The 21,178-nt window shown below is 39.4% G+C and overlaps 2 protein-coding genes and 1 long non-coding RNA gene across 5 annotated transcripts in view; 2 read left to right on the top strand and 1 right to left on the bottom strand.

The window, feature by feature from the left end:
• LOC119485143 (oocyte zinc finger protein XlCOF28-like) overlaps positions 1–1,768 on the top strand; it is a 9,303-nt gene extending 7,535 nt beyond the window's left edge. For all 3 annotated transcript variants that reach the window (XM_037764495.1, XM_037764497.1, XM_037764496.1), the window contains exon 6: positions 807–1,768. In XM_037764495.1, coding sequence (XP_037620423.1) covers positions 807–1,516 — 710 coding nt within the window. In that variant the 3' untranslated portion in view covers positions 1,517–1,768. The remainder of the gene's footprint in view (positions 1–806) is intronic.
• LOC119485146 overlaps positions 1–14,181 on the bottom strand; it is a 17,231-nt gene extending 3,050 nt beyond the window's left edge. Inside the window, exons 1-3 of the long non-coding RNA XR_005206195.1 lie at positions 14,169–14,181; positions 9,439–9,441; positions 4,066–4,075 (exon numbers count right to left, since the gene is read on the bottom strand). This is a non-coding gene — a long non-coding RNA (uncharacterized LOC119485146). The remainder of the gene's footprint in view (positions 1–4,065; positions 4,076–9,438; positions 9,442–14,168) is intronic.
• Positions 4,940–21,178, top strand: si:ch73-12o23.1 (lysosomal alpha-glucosidase). The gene is made up of 21 exons (XM_037764491.1): positions 4,940–5,098; positions 6,745–6,868; positions 8,087–8,662; positions 9,473–9,618; positions 9,756–9,921; positions 11,476–11,572; positions 12,179–12,298; positions 12,740–12,858; positions 12,953–13,084; positions 13,165–13,275; positions 13,357–13,470; positions 13,599–13,683; positions 13,786–13,903; positions 14,026–14,159; positions 14,762–14,913; positions 15,445–15,593; positions 15,672–15,813; positions 16,321–16,419; positions 17,567–17,731; positions 18,393–18,539; positions 19,580–21,178. The coding sequence occupies exons 2-21, from the start codon at positions 6,776–6,778 to the stop codon at positions 19,640–19,642; spliced, it is 2,928 nt and encodes a 975-aa protein (XP_037620419.1). The 5' UTR covers positions 4,940–5,098; positions 6,745–6,775; the 3' UTR covers positions 19,643–21,178.

Below are 21,178 nucleotides of genomic sequence, written 5' to 3'. Positions count from 1 at the left end.
TAACTGGGACCTCGTTCCACTGAATGACGGGATTAAAACATGTTTTTCCTCACTGATTTCAGCCCACCCTTCTCTGCTTTTACCTTTTTTTCCCTGATATACTGAATTTACATCTACAGTAATCTGAGTAATTCTGAAAAAAAAAATCAATGTTTGTGTGTGAAAATGCATTGTGTCCTCACAAGTGTTTTCAGGTAGTATTTTTAAAGGTTTCTGTCCACACTGAAACCCCTGAACAGGAACATTTTCATTACAAAGTTAGAGGCAACAGAAAGTTGTCTTCTTAAACCCCTGTCAATAAGATTTGAGACCATCATTTTCCGATTTATCCGCTCTGGTTTTAGAAATGCTCAGTGTTAAGGAGTTAGAATTCTTGATAATGATGTTCTTGCATGCCTCCACTGTGAACGAAGAACCAAAAAACAGAGAAAAGTCTTGATCAGTTGAAGTAAATGGAGGCCACGTATAACACAGTGGACAACCTCCAGTTCTGAGAAGGGAAGCTAATGCTGAAGTGTCTTAAACTTGCAAACGGATGTTTTGATTTAGTTTTGCTGTTGTTAAACGCGGCCCCTATTTACTTCAATTCATCAAGATTTTCTCCGTTTTTTTTATTCTTCGTTCACCATGGAGGCATATGAGAAAGACAAAGTTTTCTTCATGAATTCAAGGTAAAACGGGGTGAGTAATTGATATACAGAAATGGTGATTTTGTGCGTGATTCAACAAGCAAAACGGTTAATATGAGTTGTTTTTTGTCTATAGTGTTATTAAATGGTTTAATCTTATCATTTGTGTTTCCACAGACTCTGGAGAGGATCCTGACCACGTCTCTGACAGTGATAAAGACAGTGATAAAGACAGTTCTCCAGCATCACCGGGGCAGGAACAGTGTAACGACAGTCTGACAAAGAGCTCGTACTGCTGCGGGCTCTGTGGAAGAGACTGTCACAAGATGTCTGCTCTTCAGATTCACATGCGAATTCACTCGGGAGAGAAACCTTACCAGTGCAATCTGTGTGGGAAGCAGTTCACCCAGAAAGGTCAACTCAAAGGTCACCAGAAAGTCCACACGGGAGAGAAACCGTTCTCCTGCCCGGACTGCGGGAAGAGCTTCGCCCACTCTGGGGCGATGAACAGACACCGGCTCACACACACAGGAGAGAGGCCCTACCACTGCTCCGTGTGCGACAGGAGCTTCAACCAGTCCGGCCGCTTGAGGGAACATGAGAAAATCCACTTTGGGGAGAAGTTTGACTGTCCCGAGTGTGAAAAGAGTTTTACGCGAGCTTCAAGCCTCAAGAACCATTTCAGGCTTCATACGGGGGAGAGGCCGTACGGCTGCGACGTCTGTGGGAGAGGCTTCAGCCGCTCACAGAGCCTGAGGCTCCACAAACGGAAACATGAGGAGATTCACACCGAGGACGAGTCTGCATTCACTGTGAGGAACGATGATTTATCACAGAGTGACGATGACTCTCCAATTAATATGTGTATAGCAGACAAAAATGACTGATGATGTATTTATATAAACCATAGAGATATGTACCAGTAGTAGTATAACAATACAAGATGTTAGGCAGTAAAACATGGACTGAAAGAGGGGAAAGTAAGGGACTACCTCTGTGAGTAGACCGTCATATATGGTGCCTTCAAATGAAACTCGTGAGCTCGTGTTTACAACATGGGAAGTCGTGAATATACTATATATGCTTGCCGTTCAAGTGGTTAAGTCGTGAGAACACCGCTGCTAAGCAACGGCAATATTAACGTTACTGTTGGCGTCTAGAAGCCACAGAGGCATTGAACTTCCAAAAGCCTCTTCCTTTCAAAAAATGAACTTCCATGTCCTCCGTCATTTCTGACAACGTCGACAAACACGTCACAATGCGTGAGCTTGGAGCTTTCTGAAACTTTCCACTTACGAGGTCATGAATACCACAAGAGGGGGGCGTTCATATGGACTCTTCTCATGAACGCGGTAAACACGACCCCATTTGAAGGCACCATAAAACTTTATGTCGTGGTTCACAAAAAGTATTAAAGCTAAAATATTTTACTCCCTGAAATTATTAAACAGACTTGTGTCAAGTGATGTTCAGCAACCAACAACATAGTTTCAGACAAAATGACCAAACAAATATTTACTACAAACACAGTTTTAGTGAAATCTGTTCAGATGATAAATTCTAGAGGTTATATTTACTCTCTTTTGTCACTCTTACCTACATTAGTTGCATCAAAATATCACACTCACATTTAGAGTATTTATTGTAGTACAAATGAGTCAATTAAGGTCTGTGATTTCACATTTCTCCATGCAGTATTTGTCATTCAAATTAATCGTGTATGTGGAAATTGGATTGAAGAGTAATTATGTTTTTTTGTATCGATGGCCAATGAGCAGTCTGAGAATCAGGTGAAACTGAAATTCATTCTTTGGGTGAAATATCAGAAATATATTAGCCAGTAATGAAGCAACGGGATCATGATATTCACCAGTTTTTTTTTGCCTAAACCATTTTGCCTTAGTGGTGATTAATCTTTATCTCTGTTCAAGTTATCCAACAACCAAATCATGAATCGGGTTCACCTGGTTTAGACAACTCTTAAAGGCCAAGTAACTATTGTGAATAAAGGAGTCATCCTATCAGGCTGTGATACAAAAGGCATTTGAAGCCATGTAGGTGGTAAAATGTGCCCAGTGCTGCCTCTGTCTAATTGTATGGGACATGTTATACTGAACAATAAAAGTAAAAGTACTAAACACTGTTTTCCTTGGGGAATTCTGACTGCAGGAGTTATTGTATGAAAGGTACAAATATATATGTACAAAAAGTCATGAATATATAAAGTAATGTATTTTTACACAAAACATCGACTGTGGACACTGACCAAACAAAGTTGTAGTATATTAAAAACCAAGATGGTATTAGCATTAATATTGAGCCAAACTGTATATTTTAGTAGGTTTCTAACTAAAGTGATAAGTGTAAAAGTTACAAATATTCTGTAACACTTCATAATAATCGTTTATAAATAGTAAAGTGATAGTTAATTAAATCTAGTTAATAGTTATTTTACTGTTAATTAAATGATAATTGATAATGTTTACTAATTATTTGTAATGCTATAATTTTTGTTAATTTATCATTAGTTTGTTTAATATGAAATAATTAGTTTATAAATGATATATTGTATCATAGCTGATAGGAGACAATAATTACATTCTGATTACATTAGTAAATTATTTATTAACAGTTTATTGTTGTACACATAACATTTTACATACTTTATTAAGTATTTGTTAATGATTACCAGTGATGAATGATGTAAACCTTTAAGAAATATATATAACATAGTATGTAAAATGTTATAATGTGTGCAACGATAAACTGTTAAAATAACATAAATTATAGCATTACTAAAAATTAGTAAACATTTTTAATTATAATTTTCATGGTTTCTTATTAAACTAAATTTGAATTAAATATCAATTTACCATTTATAAATAATGATTATTAAAAAGTGTTACCAAATATTCTCAGTTCAAACCAGTTCTGCCTGAATTATACGATGCATGACAAATGTTTTGGAACAAGTGTTTAAATTAATTCACTTTTTGGGGGTCTGCATGAAACCCTGCATATTTTTGACCCCCTTCGCACTTCCACTATGACTACTCAAACCTGCTCGAACATGAGTGGAAAAGGAGAACCAAAACATGTTGTGGGAACAACTACAAGGTAGATGTTATTTTGCCTAAAGACATAGCACAACGTTGGAGATACACATTTCAAAGAACCTTTTAATCTAGCATATGGATCCAGAAAAATTATGTCATATAACATTGTACATGAAACGACATATGCCAGGAATGTACAGTATATTTGGTTAGGACACTAAACCAATATTTTCAATCTAATTTCTTGAACCACTGAGACATTTGACTACTAAATATTCCCAGAAAATAAAATGAAGTGACTTATTTATATTTGATATACTATTTTATACCACATGTCATGTATGTATGTAAAGAACTGTTACCATTTAAAGCACATTTACAAATAGTAACCTCACTCTGATGTCATTCAGAACAACTTTATTTTGAAATCCCAAAGGCTCACCTTCCTCAACACCTGCTGATTAATTTCTATCGGGCAACCATTGAGAGCCTCCTGACCTACTGCTGCACTGTGTGGTTTGCTAGCTGCACATTAGAGGACAAGAGGGACCTGCAGCGGGTGGTGAGGATGGCTGAAAAAATGATTGGGACCACATTACCCCACCTCAGTGACCTATACGCTGGCCGGCTCCGCAAAAAAGCCAGCTGAATTACTAAAGACCCCACCCACCCTGGACATGGACTGTTTACTCCCCTTCCCTCCGGAAGGAGATACAGGACAATTAAAACACACACAAACAGACTACGGAATAGCTTTTACCCACAGGCAGTCAATTGTGTGGAACCCCACCCAAAGGCTGAGGACACTAGCTGCTGAACCATAATCATGGCACCTGCACTTTATGATCCATTTATCTGTCTATATTTTGATTTGAATGTTTTTATGTTTGCTATTAATGTTTGCTTTTACTGCCAAGGGCTGCTAAACTGTTTTTCGTTGTTTTCCATGGCAATGACAATAAAGTCTCTATTCTATTCACTCATATAGCTACAATAGACTGTTCATTTACAGATTGTACAAAACCCGAGCTGCTCCTGAAGGCAGCACCGTAGTCAGGACACGTACCTGACCCCTTCACCTTTGAAAAAAACCCAAACCATTCATTAATTAGTCATCTTTATATAGCAATACGTTGTTGACATAAGCACATTACATGACATTTGGACTTTAATTTTACAGATTGAGAATCTGACATTAACACAAGAGGTTGTTTAGAGGGCTTTCAAAACGGATGTTCTCGAAATTCCGAAGTGTCCGTGAATGTGCCATGAAGATAAACAGACGCACGGCATGGAGACGGTGGTTCAGGTTATCAACGCTACGGATTATTGAGCTAAATACACATGTATTTAAAGGAAAACCTGCACTGTAGGCTGTATTTATTGTGTCTGTAAGACTCTACGGGTCTCTAGGTAAGCGGTGCTGATGTTAATGCCCCTTGTGAGCTCACATTAGCTAAAGTTACTGTTAAAGTTAGCTAACGGTAAAGCTAATAAACCGTTGCTACAGTAACAGTAACCGTTACGTTACCATTCAGGCGACTAGTTAAAGTTATTATCCTAACTATAATGTATTGTCAGACACAAACTGCGTTTTTTATTAAGTGGCCAAATGTCTTCCTGGTGAACTTTGACATTCACGTGTTTTTTCCTATGCAGAGCTAATGTTAGCTCAAGTTAGCTAGCTTCAACAAAGCTAATGTTGTTTGGACAAAACGTGCAACACGTCATATCGTCATAACGTGTGACGTCACGAGAATGTTATTTAAAAGTATAGCTGCAATAAATAAGATATATATATAACGTTACTCACGTGTAACCTCCAAATGAAGGTAAACATGCTTTTAAAGATGCAGCACGACTCTAATATTATCCATTATTAATTATTATATTATTAAACATACTTATATATTGATTAATGACGTTGTAATTGCATATCTTTTTACTAACATGTTTTTGCACTATGGAACTGTGATGCTTGAAACTTGAATTTCCCTCGGGATCTATCTATCTATCTATCTATCTATCTCTATCTATCTACAGTATGGTAGCTTTCTTTTCAGCTTAATGTGTCCTTAAGTGTTCTGTGTGTTGACTCAAATGATTCCAAAGAAATGCTCTACTTTAATCCCCAATTTAAATTTCCATTATAGCAGTGATGGAAGAAGTATTCAAAGCAGTAATACCAAAGTTTAGAAAGTACAGAAGTATTAGCATTCAAATGTACTGTACTTAAAGGACAAAAAGTACTCATTCTGCAGAAATGGCCCATTTCAGAGTAACGTATATTATATTATTGGATTATAATTGCAGCTGGTAAAAGTGGGGTTTATCTTTTTTACTATATGTACTGCCGGGTAACTTGTGAATCAATCAATCAATCAATCAATACTTTTATTGTCATGTCAACCCACAGTTGATTGGAATTTGTTTCGGTGCAGTGCTCATTAAAAACAGACAAAAGCACACACATATAAAAAACATAGAAAACAACCACCTACATTTATACAATCATTCAGACCAATAAAATCCTAAAATGCTAAAGTTCTGAGAAGAGCCTTGTGCTATTGCAACTTCCCCTAAAGTGTCTAGTGCAAAAATTCCACCAAGAGATCAATAAAGTTTTATCTTAATCCACAATACATCATAATTAATTTGTTGATAATATTTTGTATTATTAATATGTATCTGCAAAGTAACTAAAGCGGTCAAATAAATGCAGTAGGAGTATAAGGTAGCAAAAAATGGAAATACTCGAGTAAAATGCACAAACTTTGAAATAGTACTTGAGTAAATATACGTAGTTTCATTCCACCACTGCATTATAGTTCCTTATACTTTTTGTCTTATGCACCTCTTCTGTTCTCTGTTACATCATTTCTCTTTTAGTGTTGAAGTGAAACCATCAAACTCAGCTGTCAAATCTAATAAATTGTCATTTTCACTTCACTGGTTCTGATGAACACTTCTCCCACCAGCTCCGGACAGCAGGAAATGAGATTATCCGTCTAACTGAACTTTCCTCTGCTGTCTCTCTTTCTGTCTCTCATGTTTTCCAGTCACTCACTTTCATAAACACACGCTATCAGGATGGTGTCGTACAAGCGGCTGAACCCTGAAGATGTCCAGTTCTCCAATGCAGTTTTGTCAGAAGAGCCTCGTCCTGTCCATGAAGAAGTCCCAGTGAGTTCCTTATGTTTACTGCTTCCTCTGCCTCGAACCTCCTGCAGTTTTAAAAGTGCAAATTGTTGGTCTCTTTCTGTGAATTTAAATCACTGCTGCAGAAACGTAATGCTCTTTCTTTGGGCTGCCAATGTTTTGGGATATTTAAGAGTGTTAGTCTCATTATTTATTGTTTGATAGTATTAGTTTGAGCCTCTTAAGAGCAGAAACGAACAATCATTTTCTGGTTCCAGCTTCTCAATTATGACGATTTGTTGCTTTTCTTTCTCTTATGTGATAGAAAACTAAATGTTTGTTGGTTTTGGACTGTTGGTTGGACAATAATAAATCAATAAATCAGTTTTCTGCAACATTTACGAATATTTAGCGCCTTTTTGGCGGCCATTTAAAAAAATTACTGCCCTGGCCCTCAGGGGCCAAATTTGTTGTGCCCAGATATCTATATCTTTTCCTAACATATAAACCTACATCCGAGCCATATGTGTTGCTTTTATCGCAAAATGCCCGATGGTTATGCTTAACTGTCACGCTATCTGCTTCTATTATGGATATATGACAGCTCTTAGGTGGTCATAAAAGGTGCTACTTTGGATTGTTCTAGGATTTGTTTGTGTTACCTGTTTTCTATGTTTTTAGTCTGTAACACACTTAGGGCTGCAACTAACGATTATTTTCATTGTTGATCAATCTGTCGATAATGTTTTTGATTAATTGATTAGTTGTATGGTCTATAACATGTCAGAAAATAGTGAAAAATGCTGATCAGTGTTTCCCAAAGCCCAAGATGGCGTTTTCTCAAATGTCTTGTTTTGTCCACAACTCAAAGATATTCAGTTTACTGTCATAGAGGAGTAAAGAAACCAGAAAATATTCACATTTAAGAAGCTGGAATCAGAAAATGTTGACCTTTCTTTCTTATAAAATGACTCAAACCCATTAATCGATTATCAAAATAGTTGGTGATTAGTTTAATAGTTGACAACTAATCGATTAATCATTGCCGCTCTAAACACAATGTAATTGCTGCCTGTCTTGGACACTCTTGAAGAAGAGATTTTTAATCTTAATGAGGCTTTCCTGGTTAAATGAAATCTCTAATTTTAGCTTTTTTGACTTGAAAAGATCAGCAGTTTTTTACAGTGTAAAGGAACTACTCTGGTTCCTCTTGGTTGCTTTTCTGAGTGTGTTTCTTATTTGATTTCCTTGTTGTGTTTTAAGGTGCCGGAGCCAGAGGAAGCCTCCTTGCTTCCACGGACGCCGCCATGCTCCGTCACCACCGGCCTCCTGGTGACCGGCTGCGTGTTGCTGCTCCTCTGTGGCGGCTGGCTACTGGGCACCATGTTCTGGCTGCACCGTCCAACCAACCAGCAGCCACACAGACCCCCGTCACCGGCCCCCGCAAAAACACCAGACTCTCAATTACAGACAGGAGTAAATGACACTGCAGCTGCTTCCCGCCGCAAGGTTTGCAGTTTAATCCCGGAGGCGTGGAGGTTTGACTGCTACCCTGAAAGAGGGGTGGTTGTGACCCGAGAGCAGTGCGAGGCGAGGAACTGTTGTTTTATCCCTGCGTCCTCTCCCTCCTCCTCTGCCACCCGCCCGTCAGGGAGAAATGGTATCCCCTGGTGTTTCTATCCTCAGGATTTTCCTTCCTACTCGCTTGTGTCAATAAACGACACATCGCTGGGACAGAAAGGCACGCTCGTAAGGGAGGTGAAGACCTACTACCCAGCAGATATCCTCACTCTGGAGGTGGAGATACGTCATGAGACAGACACACGGCTACGTGTCAGGGTGAGTGAGTGAGCTACTCACATGAGTATTCAGTCATATTTAATAAGTCACACAGCATGCAGATTCTGTTTGTGTTTCTGTGTGCGGAGGACTTGTTGCATCATAAATTATATATTTGAGGTACATGCAATCATACTGATCAAAAAAACAATTCTCATCAAAGCCATATTAGAGAGGAGTATTAAGTATTTTAGCCAATTTTTTTAATGCTAAAAGGCTCTGATGTCATTGAGAAGAACAGCTGTCCCTGCAGCTGTTTGCCTTCGATGGCAGTGTCAAATTTAGGGCTGCCCCCTCTTAGTCAATTAGTCAACTAATTGGTCGTTTTGGTCTCAATCAACTAAGATTTCTTTAGTCGATTAGTAATTTTTTCATGCTTTTTTTCATGCTGAATGACTTATTTCCAAGAAACTTATGAGCACATCTCTGGTAAACAGATAAGACATTTGAGGTTGAAGTTGGGCAGAGTTAAGTATAGAGTTTACTAAGGTCATTAAACTCCATACACTGTAGGAATAATAATAATAATAATAAAAGTGCAAGCTAACACACATTTGTCTTTGTTTAATTCACTGGAGTTTATATGAAAAAAAAGGTTAAGAGAAATCTAATCAACCCATTATTCACGTGAGTAAACAACACATTTATTGGCCAGATCTGTGCCACCCCTTTGATTAACCAGTTGGGGGTGTAAAGCTGTCATAAAGTGTTACAGGTCAGTTGATAGAGTTTTATTAGATACCGCTGTAAATTATCTAGTCTGATAATTTAATTACAAGCTGTTTGTTTTTCTCATGTCTGTCAATCTAGATCACCGACCCCTCTGATTCACGGTTCGAGGTTCCGATCTCTGTTCCCGCTGCCACCAAGAAGGCAGAAAGTCCAGATTACATCGTAGAGCTTTCAAAGGAGCCGTTTGGTCTCATCGTGAAGAGGAGGTCTACAGGAACAGTGCTGTGAGTCTCACTTGAATGGGCTACTTTAGGTCGGGTAAAGAAAGGGTGACGGTCACAATCACACATGTATTGTTTGTACTAGAAACTGATAATAATTATCAATATAATACTGTCTCCTTTCATCGGTTTCCTGTTAGTCTGAACACCACAGTGGCTCCTCTCTTCTATGCGGATCAGTTTCTCCAGTTATCCACCTCCCTGCAGAGTCAGTTCATTTACGGCCTGGGCGAGCACCGCTCCACCTTCCTGCATGACGTCCACTGGAACACGCTCACCATGTGGGCCAGAGATGTGCCTCCTACGGTATGGTAACCCCTGTTGTTGTCATTGTTCTGTTTATAGTTACATTTTAGTCACAGACACAGATATTAACATTCAAATGATGGCCTTTTTCACTGCAGATATTTGACCTTTAGTAGGAAAAGCTCAGGTGTTGCTAATAACATTAACGATGGCAAGTCAGCATGCACAATAGACCTTTTTCACACCAAACATTTTGACATGTCATGGAATGGAAAGCACGGTGCACTTAAAGGAACAGTGTATAACATTTCAGGGATCTATTGACAGAAATGTAATATAATATTTATAACTATGTTTTCATTAGTGTATAATCACCTGAAACTACAAATCCTTGTGTTTTCATTACCTTAGAATGAGCCCTTCATATCTACATAGGGAGCGGGTTCTCTTCACGGAGTTCGCCATGTTGATCCGCCATGTTTCTACAGTAGCCCAGAACGGACAAACCAAACACTGACTCTAGAGAAAGTATTTCACGTTTTTACCTGAAAGCCACCGTAGTTCTCCGACAGGCTTGTGAAACTGCGGTAACGTGAGCCGCAGAGTACAAAACCGTGGTACAGCCAGCCGCCGTCTGACTTCCGTTGCTCCTAAAGTAGTGTTATTATAGTGAGGATGACCTCTGAGCGAGGCGAACGGTGTTACCACAGTCTTGGAAAGGGAGGAGTGAGCGGAGGGTTACTCAGTTGATTGCAATCTGCAACGACACCGCTATATGTCACCAAATCCTACATACTGTCCCTTTAACAGGCCCTGGTGTTGTGCATGCTGGCTCACTTAAATAGCTTTTGAGACACTTAATGGAACCAAGCCATCATTAGGGCTGATCGGTTATGGCAAAAATCATAATCACGATTATTTTGGTCAGTATTGAGATCGCGATTATTTAACGTGATTACACACTGACTTTATAATCATCATATATTTAGAAAGTAAATTTTGTATCCTACATTCAAGACGGGTCGTATGGGTTTGCTGACATCGCAGAGGTCATCGTGAGCACCAAGCGGTGAGACCCGGGCGAGGGGTGCTGTAAAGCGTCACCTTCACCCTGGGCAAGCCGATCTAGAGCTGGTCGCAGTGCATCACCACGGAGGAAAAACGCCCAGTGAGGGCCAGCCAGCGCCCGGGAGAGTTCCCACGGATCCTCCCATACCGAGTGGCCGTCCCTGACCCGCTGAATGGGGCGAAAGTGCACCGCTGTAAAGGAAAGAGGTGCCTTGGATTTATTACACAAGACAAAGCTAGAGCGTCATTGTGAAAACGGAATTGAGCACAATAGTCGTTTTATGTCGATTATCTTGTTTTCATTATCGTTGGAAGCCAAAATCTGAATTGAAATGTGATTAATTGCACAGCCATCGTTAATTCTATTATTTACACACTTTGCTTTTCATACTACGATATATCAAAATGTCTGCTGTGAAAAAGGCCTCCATAAATAACATTCAGGACTTCACTTCTGAGGATTGTGGCTTGTTTGAATGTGCAGTTCAAGTTCAGTTCCTTTGTACAAATAAGATCTAATGAATTGTGTCCCTCTCTACAATGTAGGAACAGACAAACCTATATGGAGCGCATCCATTTTACCTGGCAATGGAGGACGGAGGGAACGCACACGGCTTCTTCCTGCTGAACAGCAATGCAATGGGTCAGTCTGCTAGACACCACTTCAGGCTTCACTACGTGCAGTAATACACATCATCTCACAGTGTCACAACAGTTCATACGACAACATTAAGCAATTTTATAAAAGCAGAAGTCCCGAGTTGGCAGTTTGTGCGGTCAGTGTCACAGACGTGTGACTGCAGTGTCAGTAAATATCAACTATCCAGTGTTACAGTATGTAAAGAGGTCATTTTAAGGTCATGTTATATTTCCTAACAAAATTACTGAGCGTTGCTAACTGAAAAGTTGAAATGGTTTGCAAACTTAATCAAAGTTTAATTTGATTGGTTTCCCTTTGCCATCATCATAAGAAATGTTTTATCTCAGCTTTTAATGTTATAACGCAGATGTTCTATTTCCATAAATGTTGTTCATGAGCAGGGATAATCAGCTATTTATTTCAAGATATTTATATAACTGTACATTTTATTCTTAGATACTCATTATATCCCATGTACTCTATTTATTTATTTGCTCTCTGCCTCCATAGTGATGCATTTATCTTGCACTTGTCCTTAATTGTAACTTATTCTGAAGGAGTTTCTTATAAATAACAAATGTTTCATCATCAGTTTTTCTGTTTGTCCAGATGTGATCCTCCAGCCTGCCCCGGCCCTCACCTGGCGAACTATTGGAGGAATCCTTGACTTCTACGTTTTCCTTGGTCCTGATCCTGCTTCAGTGATTGAACAGTATGTGGAAGTCATAGGTCAGTAGGAGTCTGCTTGGATGTGGGAATGTTGTTGTGTACAGTAGCTGCATGACTGTAGCATATTGAATATAAATGTCCTGTTACTGAACAACACTGCTAATTCATTGGTTGCTGCAATTTGCTGTTTGTTTTAAGTCTGTTTCTCTTTTATATGAAATTTCTTATATTGTTTTTAACTTTTTGCTGTTTTGTTTATAATTGTACTTTTATGTGAAAAGCTGAAGTTATTCCTTCCCACTACAACAGTAGTTGCGTTGCGTTGATGCGTTAAAGAAACTAGTGGCATTAAAACAAATTTGCGTTATCGTGTTAATTTGACAGCCCTAGTGTAATTATGTTAACCACAGAGTCTGTTGTTTTGTGTTTCCCTGAAGTCCTGCATTTGTTACTGATAATGTCCTCACTCCTCTCTCTCTTCATCCCTCCACGTTTTCACAGGCTACCCAGCGATGCCCATCTACTGGGCTTTAGGCTACCATCTCTGTCGCTGGGGTTACTACACCAGCAATTCTACCTGGGAAGTTGTCAAGAGCTTGAGGAATTATGGGATACCTCAGGTAAAGTTGACCCAGCAGACTGTTTGTTTGTTTGTGTGTCAGTATTTTTTCCATTCTTTTGTGAAAATGATTTGTGTGTTTGATGTGTTCACAGGACGTCCAGTGGAACGACATCGACTACATGGACCAATTTCTGGACTTCACTTTTGACTCAACAAAGTTTGGCACGCTGCCTGATCTGGTCAAGGACCTGCACGATCATGACCAGCGCTACGTCATGATCCTGGTACACAGGAGTTTTTTGTTCGCCTTCATATGTGTGTCTGATTTTGCGTGTTTGTATGACAGTTGTGTGTCAACCTGCAGGATCCAGGCATCAGCAGCTCGCAGTCTGAGGGCTCATACTGGCCGTACGATGAAGGGCTGAGGAGGGACGTTTTTATTAAAGACGCCGAAGGAAAAACACTCATTGGGAAGGTGAGAAACAAACGATATCCCAATTACCTTCTGAAATGTTAGGGGTGTATTAGAAATAAGACTCTCCATCTCTTCCTCCAGGTGTGGCCGGGTCTGACAGCATATCCTGATTTCTCTGATGATGTGACACACGAGTGGTGGTACGAGAACCTCCAGAGGTTCCACGAGAAGGTGCATTTTGATGGATTATGGATTGTGAGTATGGAAATGGGAAACAATTGAAGAACTGACTCTCTGCAATTCATGATATCTTCTCCCTGACCTTTGTCTCATCTCATCAAATAAATAAATAAATTAATTAAATTATTATTATCTTATTTTAGGACATGAATGAGCCGTCAAATTTCCTGGATGGGTCGACCAACGGCTGTCCATCAAACAGTCTTGAAAATCCTCCATACACACCTGGTGGGATCTGAAGCACAAATCTTACAACAAACATAATATATACACAATTACAAAGTACATATAATTGTCAAAAATGTAAAATTGTGTCTTTTTCCTTTTTAGGAGTACTAGGAGGTTTGCTTAGAGCTAAAACTGTGTGTGCTACTGCAAAGCAGAAGCAGTCCATACACTATAACATGCACAGTCTCTATGGACTCATGGAAGCAAAGGCGTCTGCAAGGTTAATACCTACAACACACAAACACACACAACAAAAGATAAAGTGCTGAACACATTTTGTGTACTTTCCTTAAATCTTCTGCCTGTCTGCTGTCTTTTCTTGTTTTGTGTCCTCTTGTCCAGCGCTCTGAAGAGGATCGTAGCAAAGAGACCTTTTGTAATCTCTCGCTCCACCTTCCCCAGTCATGGGATGTACTCTGGTCACTGGCTTGGAGACAACAGGAGCCAGTGGAAAGACCTGTACACTTCTATAGCAGGTGAGACACATATATATTACACATTTTACAGCTAAATAAATCTAAATAATCGAATAAACTAACTGGTGAGGAAAGCCGAGGCTAGCTAAGGAGCTAAAACTAACGACCGAGTAATTTGCTGAGAAGTTGGGGAGACAAAAACACGCCTCCAAATGTTGCTCCGTGTCTCTGTGGGTGTGTAAACAAACAACTGTTTGCTAACATGTTAGTAAAAGTGACCAAAATAAATGAAAGCAGCTTTAAGTGATAGCCATATCACTGCCATAGTCAGCAATTTGGAATATATTTAAAGTATTTTATGACACATTTATGTTGTTGTGTAACTGATAATTTGAAGGTTGGGTGATTCTAAAGATCTGCATCATGGTTTCACATGTTTTATTGCACACACTACTCTCTACTTACTCTGTCAACTACAGTACAATTAGGAGGAAGAGTAACACCCAAACAATGTATTCTATTTAGAGTTCCTAGAATTGTGTATAAAATGAAATGTCCATTGAATATTTGGACAATGTTTCTCCGTCATTTTAGCGTCTCTTAGTGTTGATTTTTCTCAAGTTTCTCCTTTCCGTGCCTCACCTCTCTTTTGTCTCCTTCAGGTATCTTGACCTTTAACCTTCTGGGCATCCCGTTGGTGGGAGCAGACATCTGTGGCTTCAGTGAGGAGCCCGAGGAGGAGCTATGTGTCCGCTGGACGCAGCTGGGAGCATTCTATCCCTTCACACGCAACCACAACGCCATCGACATGAAGGTAAGAAGATCTTATCATCACTGCTCCAACGTCACCACAAAGCACACGGGGTGAAAAAGAGCTGGTCCGTCCTTTTTTAGAATTTCTTTCTTTAAAGGGCGGGTCCATTATTTTGTTTTTTTTTAGGTTTTTATAACATTCTGTAGTTTCCCAGTGGTGTTCCTTATGTATTCAAATCCAAACATACAAATTTTGGACAGCCCTCTCTGACGGGGAACAGAAGCCGTTATATCGCTCTGTTCAAAGCCACCAGACTCCACTCACGAAAACAGTAATTTTACCTCGCAGAGTGTGGGAGTATACATACAACCCCACATCAAAAAATCCAACCTAACTATTTCAGTTATTTCCAAACATTGACTCAGCTAGCGTTCACATTATTCATAACCTTATTGATTAGTTTACTTTTGGTAACCTACAGTACGTCACTGCTTTTTGCTCACGGCTGAGTGTGTGTTTCCATTTGAAAAAATGAATGCAAAAGAATGCAGATGGACCCGCCCTTTAACAGTATTTTTGTTTAATTTACAGCCTCAAGACCCGACAGCATTCAGCCCTCTGGCCCGTACAGCCATGAAACAGGCTCTGCTGCTGCGTTATTCTCTCTTCCCCGTCCTCTACACTCTCTTCCATCATGCACACGTACACGGACACACTGTCGCACGGCCGATTCTGTTTGAGTAAGTATTTGATTTCTTATTTTGTCTGGACTGGGAGGATCTTTGCCTTACTGTTTGTATCCTTTGTGCATTCAAAAGGTTCCCAAAAGATGTAAGAACCTATGGCATTGACAAACAGTTCCTGTGGGGGAAGAGTTTATTGGTGACGCCAGTGTTGGATCCTGGAGTCGACTATGTGGATGGTTACTTCCCAGAGGGTCTGTGGTATGACTACTACACGGTAAGACCCACACTCCCACTATTCAGCCCAGTGCACACAGGGGCGAATTCACAACAGGATTGAGCGGCTTTTGCGACCGCTAAACCTGCAGAAATAAGACATAAAGAAACGTATAATTCTCAAAGCACCTGCAGACATTGAAATGCAACCTTAACTGAGCTGCCAAGCGAATAGCATCTCGGTGCTCCTGTGCTATTTGCAGGTATGTAAATGAGGTAATATGTATACATTCAAAAAGCCTCATTGCAAAAAATTCACAAAGATCAGCGCTGACAGCCACACGCAGTTACATTATGGGCGTGTTTGTACCGTAATATCATTAGCACAAAATCTTTTGTGAATCGGACCTTGAGACAGGGCAGATAGCGGTTGCAAATGATGCGCAATTCATGGTGCTGTCAGCGGCCATTCTTTGTGAATTCACCCCTCAGAGTACACAGCGTTGTATGAGCCAGGAACAAAATGGTACAGTAAACTTATGGCCACATATGATCCTCTACTTCCCAGGGTGACTCTATGCACAGTAAGGGGGAAGACCTTCGACTCCATGCACCTCTTGATAAGATCAACCTGCATTTGCGTGAGGGCTCCATTACACCAACACAGGTAGATAGGATTTTTGGTTCAATTTACATGGTTGTTGTTTTTCTGAATGATTCTGAATTTCCTCACTTCTAGGGCCTTTTCACTGTTTGATTTCAGACAAAAGTCCCCTTTTCCACAATCTCCTCTTCCCTCCTCCTCCTTTTTTTAAGGTTCTCAATGCATAGAGGTGCCAGCACAATGGCCGAAGCTTGTTTATTGTTTTACAACGTTTTCAGAACATGGGGATGATGCGAGTTGATATCATGTCTCTGCTTGCATCTGTTTTTCTTATATTTACATGGTGGCTCTATGATTCACCATTCATTACTCCATCCGACATGCCTCAAAATTAGCAGTCTGACACAGATTGTGACCAATTGATGGAGTTGAACGGTTGTACGGTTGACCAAGAATTGTACGATTGTTGTTATTTTCTATGGTCACCTTAACTTGACAAGAGAAATAAAGCAAAGAATGTATTTAAGGTCAAGGTGTCCCCAAATTACAAACATTTTTACCCCTGGTAAAATTAAAGATGCATAAACTGTAGTTTTGGTTTCATGAAATGAAGTTTTGAGATATCTGCATCTAAAACTGTTTTTCCTTCAGTTTCACAAATACTATAGACATTAATACTGTCAGATATACCCTGGATAAATCCACAGACCTCGCTGTCAAGCATTTTAATTGGTACTATTTCTTTGGTAGAAAGTAGAACTGTTGACAGTGAGTTTCTGTGGATTATCAGGGACACTGTTTCTGGAAAGACACATTTAAGGCATACATTCTATGCAGGATTTGTCGCTTACTGTAAACACAACATTCAGAGTTGGCCCCTCCTCCCCCCTGGCTCAACGACTCCAGAAACTCACGGTTACCAGAACAGGCCCAGTGCACCAACTGCATTATAACATACGGCAGCGAAAGTGAAAGCCGGCCGTAGAGTCACTCTCGTTTTGGAACGAGCTTGTTGTTTCGCCTCACTATATTTGTGTTTTTTCGGCGTTGTGTCCGCCATTTTCGTGGCTTCCCCTTGGATGCGAGCTTGCGCATGCCTGGGGGCTCAGAAGAACCCTGAAGACGGCACTTCAGGGTTCAATTGCACTCCTTACAATCAGTAGTTTGTAATGTCACATTTGTTGTTCTTTCTCCGTGTTTGTGTGTCCAGGCGCCCAACCTGACGCTGTGGGTGAGCACAGGCCAGCCTCTCCACCTGGTCTCTGCGCTCTCTGACGATGGTTCAGCCAGCGGAGATCTGTTCTGGGACGACGGAGAGAGCATCGACACCTACGAGAACAACCTGTACTCCTACATCATCTTCAACGTCACTCAGGTGCTTACACTCAACTAGTTTTGCCTTAAAAGGAAGAAACCCTCAGTATCACAGGACCACTGGTTCATTCCAGCCTGCTCTGCTCTGATTCAGTTTGTGATTAGCCACATCACGTCTCTGCCTGTTAAAAACCTCCACAAACTGCGTCTGAACTTGTTGTGATTTAGCTCAAGATTGTGCGTGTAGATGACGAGAAACTTACTCAACTTTTTCTTTATAGCAGCAATGCATCTTGGTCTACTGAGGCTGAGGTATCATCCTTCTCTACAGTGAAGTCCATTAATGCCCATTTTGTTGTTAGAGAATAGCAAGTTTACAGAGAAGCTTTTCGGTACTGATATTTACTGTTGATGTTGAAATAATTGAAAATCTTTCAGATAGCATTTTTGTCACACTGCACATAATTTCATATCAATCATGTTGTGTATATTTGGCCGAGGGCTGCCCCCTCTTAATCGATTAGTTGACTAATTTGTCGTTTTGGTCTTATTCGACTAAAATTTCTTTAGTTCATTAGTGATTTTATCATCCACACTGTAGAGCTGAGGGGAATAATTCTCTGTGGGTTGATCGCTATGAGCCTAAATACAATGCAAATATTGATTAGTGCAGCGTTAGTGTTGCGGTGTAACTTACAGTCATCCATCTGCTTATTTTGTAGAACGTGATGACATCACAGGTGCTCCATAGCCACGGGGAGGCCACATACATCATCGTGGAGACGGCCTCCTTCTACGGGGTGAAGCAGAAGCCGAGCAGAGTGCTGGTGAACTCCCATGATGCAACGTTCACCTACAGAGCCAACCAGGTGAGGTCAGGGGGTGACCTGTTTTATATCTACGGGTGAACTATCGCTGTGCTCGATGTTCACGCTGAGTCACTTGGGCTTAAGATGTATTTAGCTGCTAGAATAAAGTGGTAAGCGTCCCTGGTGACTGATCATGTGCTCCACAACGCTATATGTTATTGTTTAGAATATTTTCACCGCTTTATCTTGTGGTCAGCCTTTTCCTTCTCCTTTCTGATGGGGAACTGAATTGAAAGTGAAACGTGTCTATGCTGTCTTCAAAGCCATCAGGCTCAGATGACAAAAACAATATAAATAAGTTTCACTTTCAGTTTAGTTCGCCGTCAGAAAATATTCTAAATATAGTCTACACTTTAATGGATATAGAATTATTTTAGGTGAGTCTTTCTTCTAGGTGGCTAAAATACATTTTGCTGTTCCCCCCGTCCATAGCAGATAATACACTGACGGATAAGTACCTCAGACAACCCCACTTCAAAACACCTAAACTATCCTTTAAAGCTGAAGTAGACGAGATTGAAGCAAATATGATTAAAAAAACTTATTTTTATAAAACTGTTTAAAGCCTGAAAACAGAGGTGAAGAAGTCTAGTTACCATCTAGGGCACCATCTAGACACAACCAAAATAAATGTAGGGGAGTAAAAAGTACAATATTCTGAAATATAATGAAGTAAAAGTATAAAGAAGCATAAAATGGAAATACAAAAACTATAGTAATGTACAAGTACCTCAAAATTGTATTTTAAGTGCCGTACTTGTTTTAATTCAGAGTGCTGAATCCACCTCGCTAATTGGATAATTTGTTGAAATTAAAAGTGAATCTAGCGTAACTTCAACATAGCTTTTTTTGTTTTCTTTAATATATACAGTAACTTTATTTTCCAAGATGTGAGCCAACAACGTGATATATAACTAAGGTATAGGATAGGAAAGAAAGAAAGAAACAAAAAAGTATAAAAAATGAAAAAACACAGTTGTAGTTGTTAGATTAGCGTGTTTTATGGAGTAGTGTTTTGATGATGTCTTTTCTCTCTGCAGGTGTTAACAGTTGCAGATCTTGGTCTCAAACTCAGTCAGAACTTCACCATCAGCTGGATGTAATCAATCACGTTTTTTAATCGTTGGATTTATTTTCTGTTGGCTATTAAAGTCAGAAGCTGGCACACGGTGCAGTCTATATATTTTAGGACAGTGATGTTTTGGCTCTGTACTCCAGAACATTGGGGGTAAAAGGGAACAATAACTGAGGTTAAAGTGCTAATTTCACATTTGTGAACAGTGTACGACTCGTAGACCTTTTTACGCTCGAGGGCTCTGCATAAAAAAAGTGCCAAAATTCCAAACTGTCCATCCGATGTGGTTGCAAACACCCTCAAATTAAAGCTGAGAGTCAGCACTTTAACCTCATAGTCATTGTTGTATTTCATATCTGATGTGCCGGAGTACAGAGACAAAACAAGCTGAAGATGAACAAATGAACAGGTTTGTGTTAAACATATTTATAGTAGGACGTTTAAAAAATGGACATGTAGGCTTATGAAACAACAACACGCAACCACTGACCTACGCTAGTCTGGACACTGCTTTAAATAACTGTGTGGAAAATCTAATTTAACGCCTGATAACTTGGCTTGGTACCTTTTTAGTTTCATCTTTATTCAAGATCAAATCTGCATTTTGTGATTCTCATCAGCAGAAGGATTATGTGCAATAAGTGAAAAAGAGGACGATCTACCTTTCTACAAATGTCTGAAAATAGTTCATGATGTAATATGTTGTATGTGCTTTAATGCTGTTTACAACTTATTTTTGCACTAATTATTCCTGCAGTGTTATAAAGGTAGATACAGGTGCCTTATGATTCCTGTTTGTGTGTTTGTGAGCATCTCTGGGTTTGATCCAGATGATCCTTTTGTTCAGCTTTATATTTGTAAGCCTAAATGCTTTTATGACCATAGCACTGCTATGCACGATGATTCCTTTAATGCATACGTGTTCTGCAGTAATTTGACTGTGAATTTTCAGTTTTTCTGTCACCTCTGATGGCAGAATGCAACTAAAGTATCCTAACCTAAATGTAAAAAATACATTTCTGGAGCTTGTTGAGTGTTTTCAAAATCAACAAAGTTAATTCTGCTTAAATTTGACCGTGGCGCTGTGAAAATCTGATTTGAATTTATAGTCACAGATCACCAGCTGTGAAAATCTTGCACCTTTTCAAAGCAAATCATCAGTGCATGTGTGCAGTAAAGCAAACTACGCAAAAATATTTGTAAGCATGTAAAGACACCGATACAGAGTATATTTTAATGTCATTTGTGTTTACTGAAATTGTGACAAAAAAAATGCAGTATTTTATCATTAATTCTTGTGTTTAATTTTTGTGTAATTGCTTGAATTTAATTATATGAACAATATGAAAACTACTGGAGCTCTACTGGATCTTTTTTTTTCTATTTTATGACAGAAATATTTTGGGGCAACAACAGGTAAAGAAAAAAGAAAGTGAATTGTCTTGACCCCAAGATATTTAAAGATTCAAGGCAAAGAAACTGCATGTTTTTTTTTTTACATTACAAATGTATAATTTTGAGCCCTCTTGTGATTAACAGATTTAATTTGAATAAAAAAATAATT

This window comes from Sebastes umbrosus, chromosome 3, assembly GCF_015220745.1.
Source record: "Sebastes umbrosus isolate fSebUmb1 chromosome 3, fSebUmb1.pri, whole genome shotgun sequence".
NCBI classification, from domain to species: domain Eukaryota; kingdom Metazoa; phylum Chordata; class Actinopteri; order Perciformes; family Sebastidae; genus Sebastes; species Sebastes umbrosus.
Note: the sequence above shows the minus strand (reverse complement) of the source record. Positions and strands in the feature narration are given on the sequence as shown.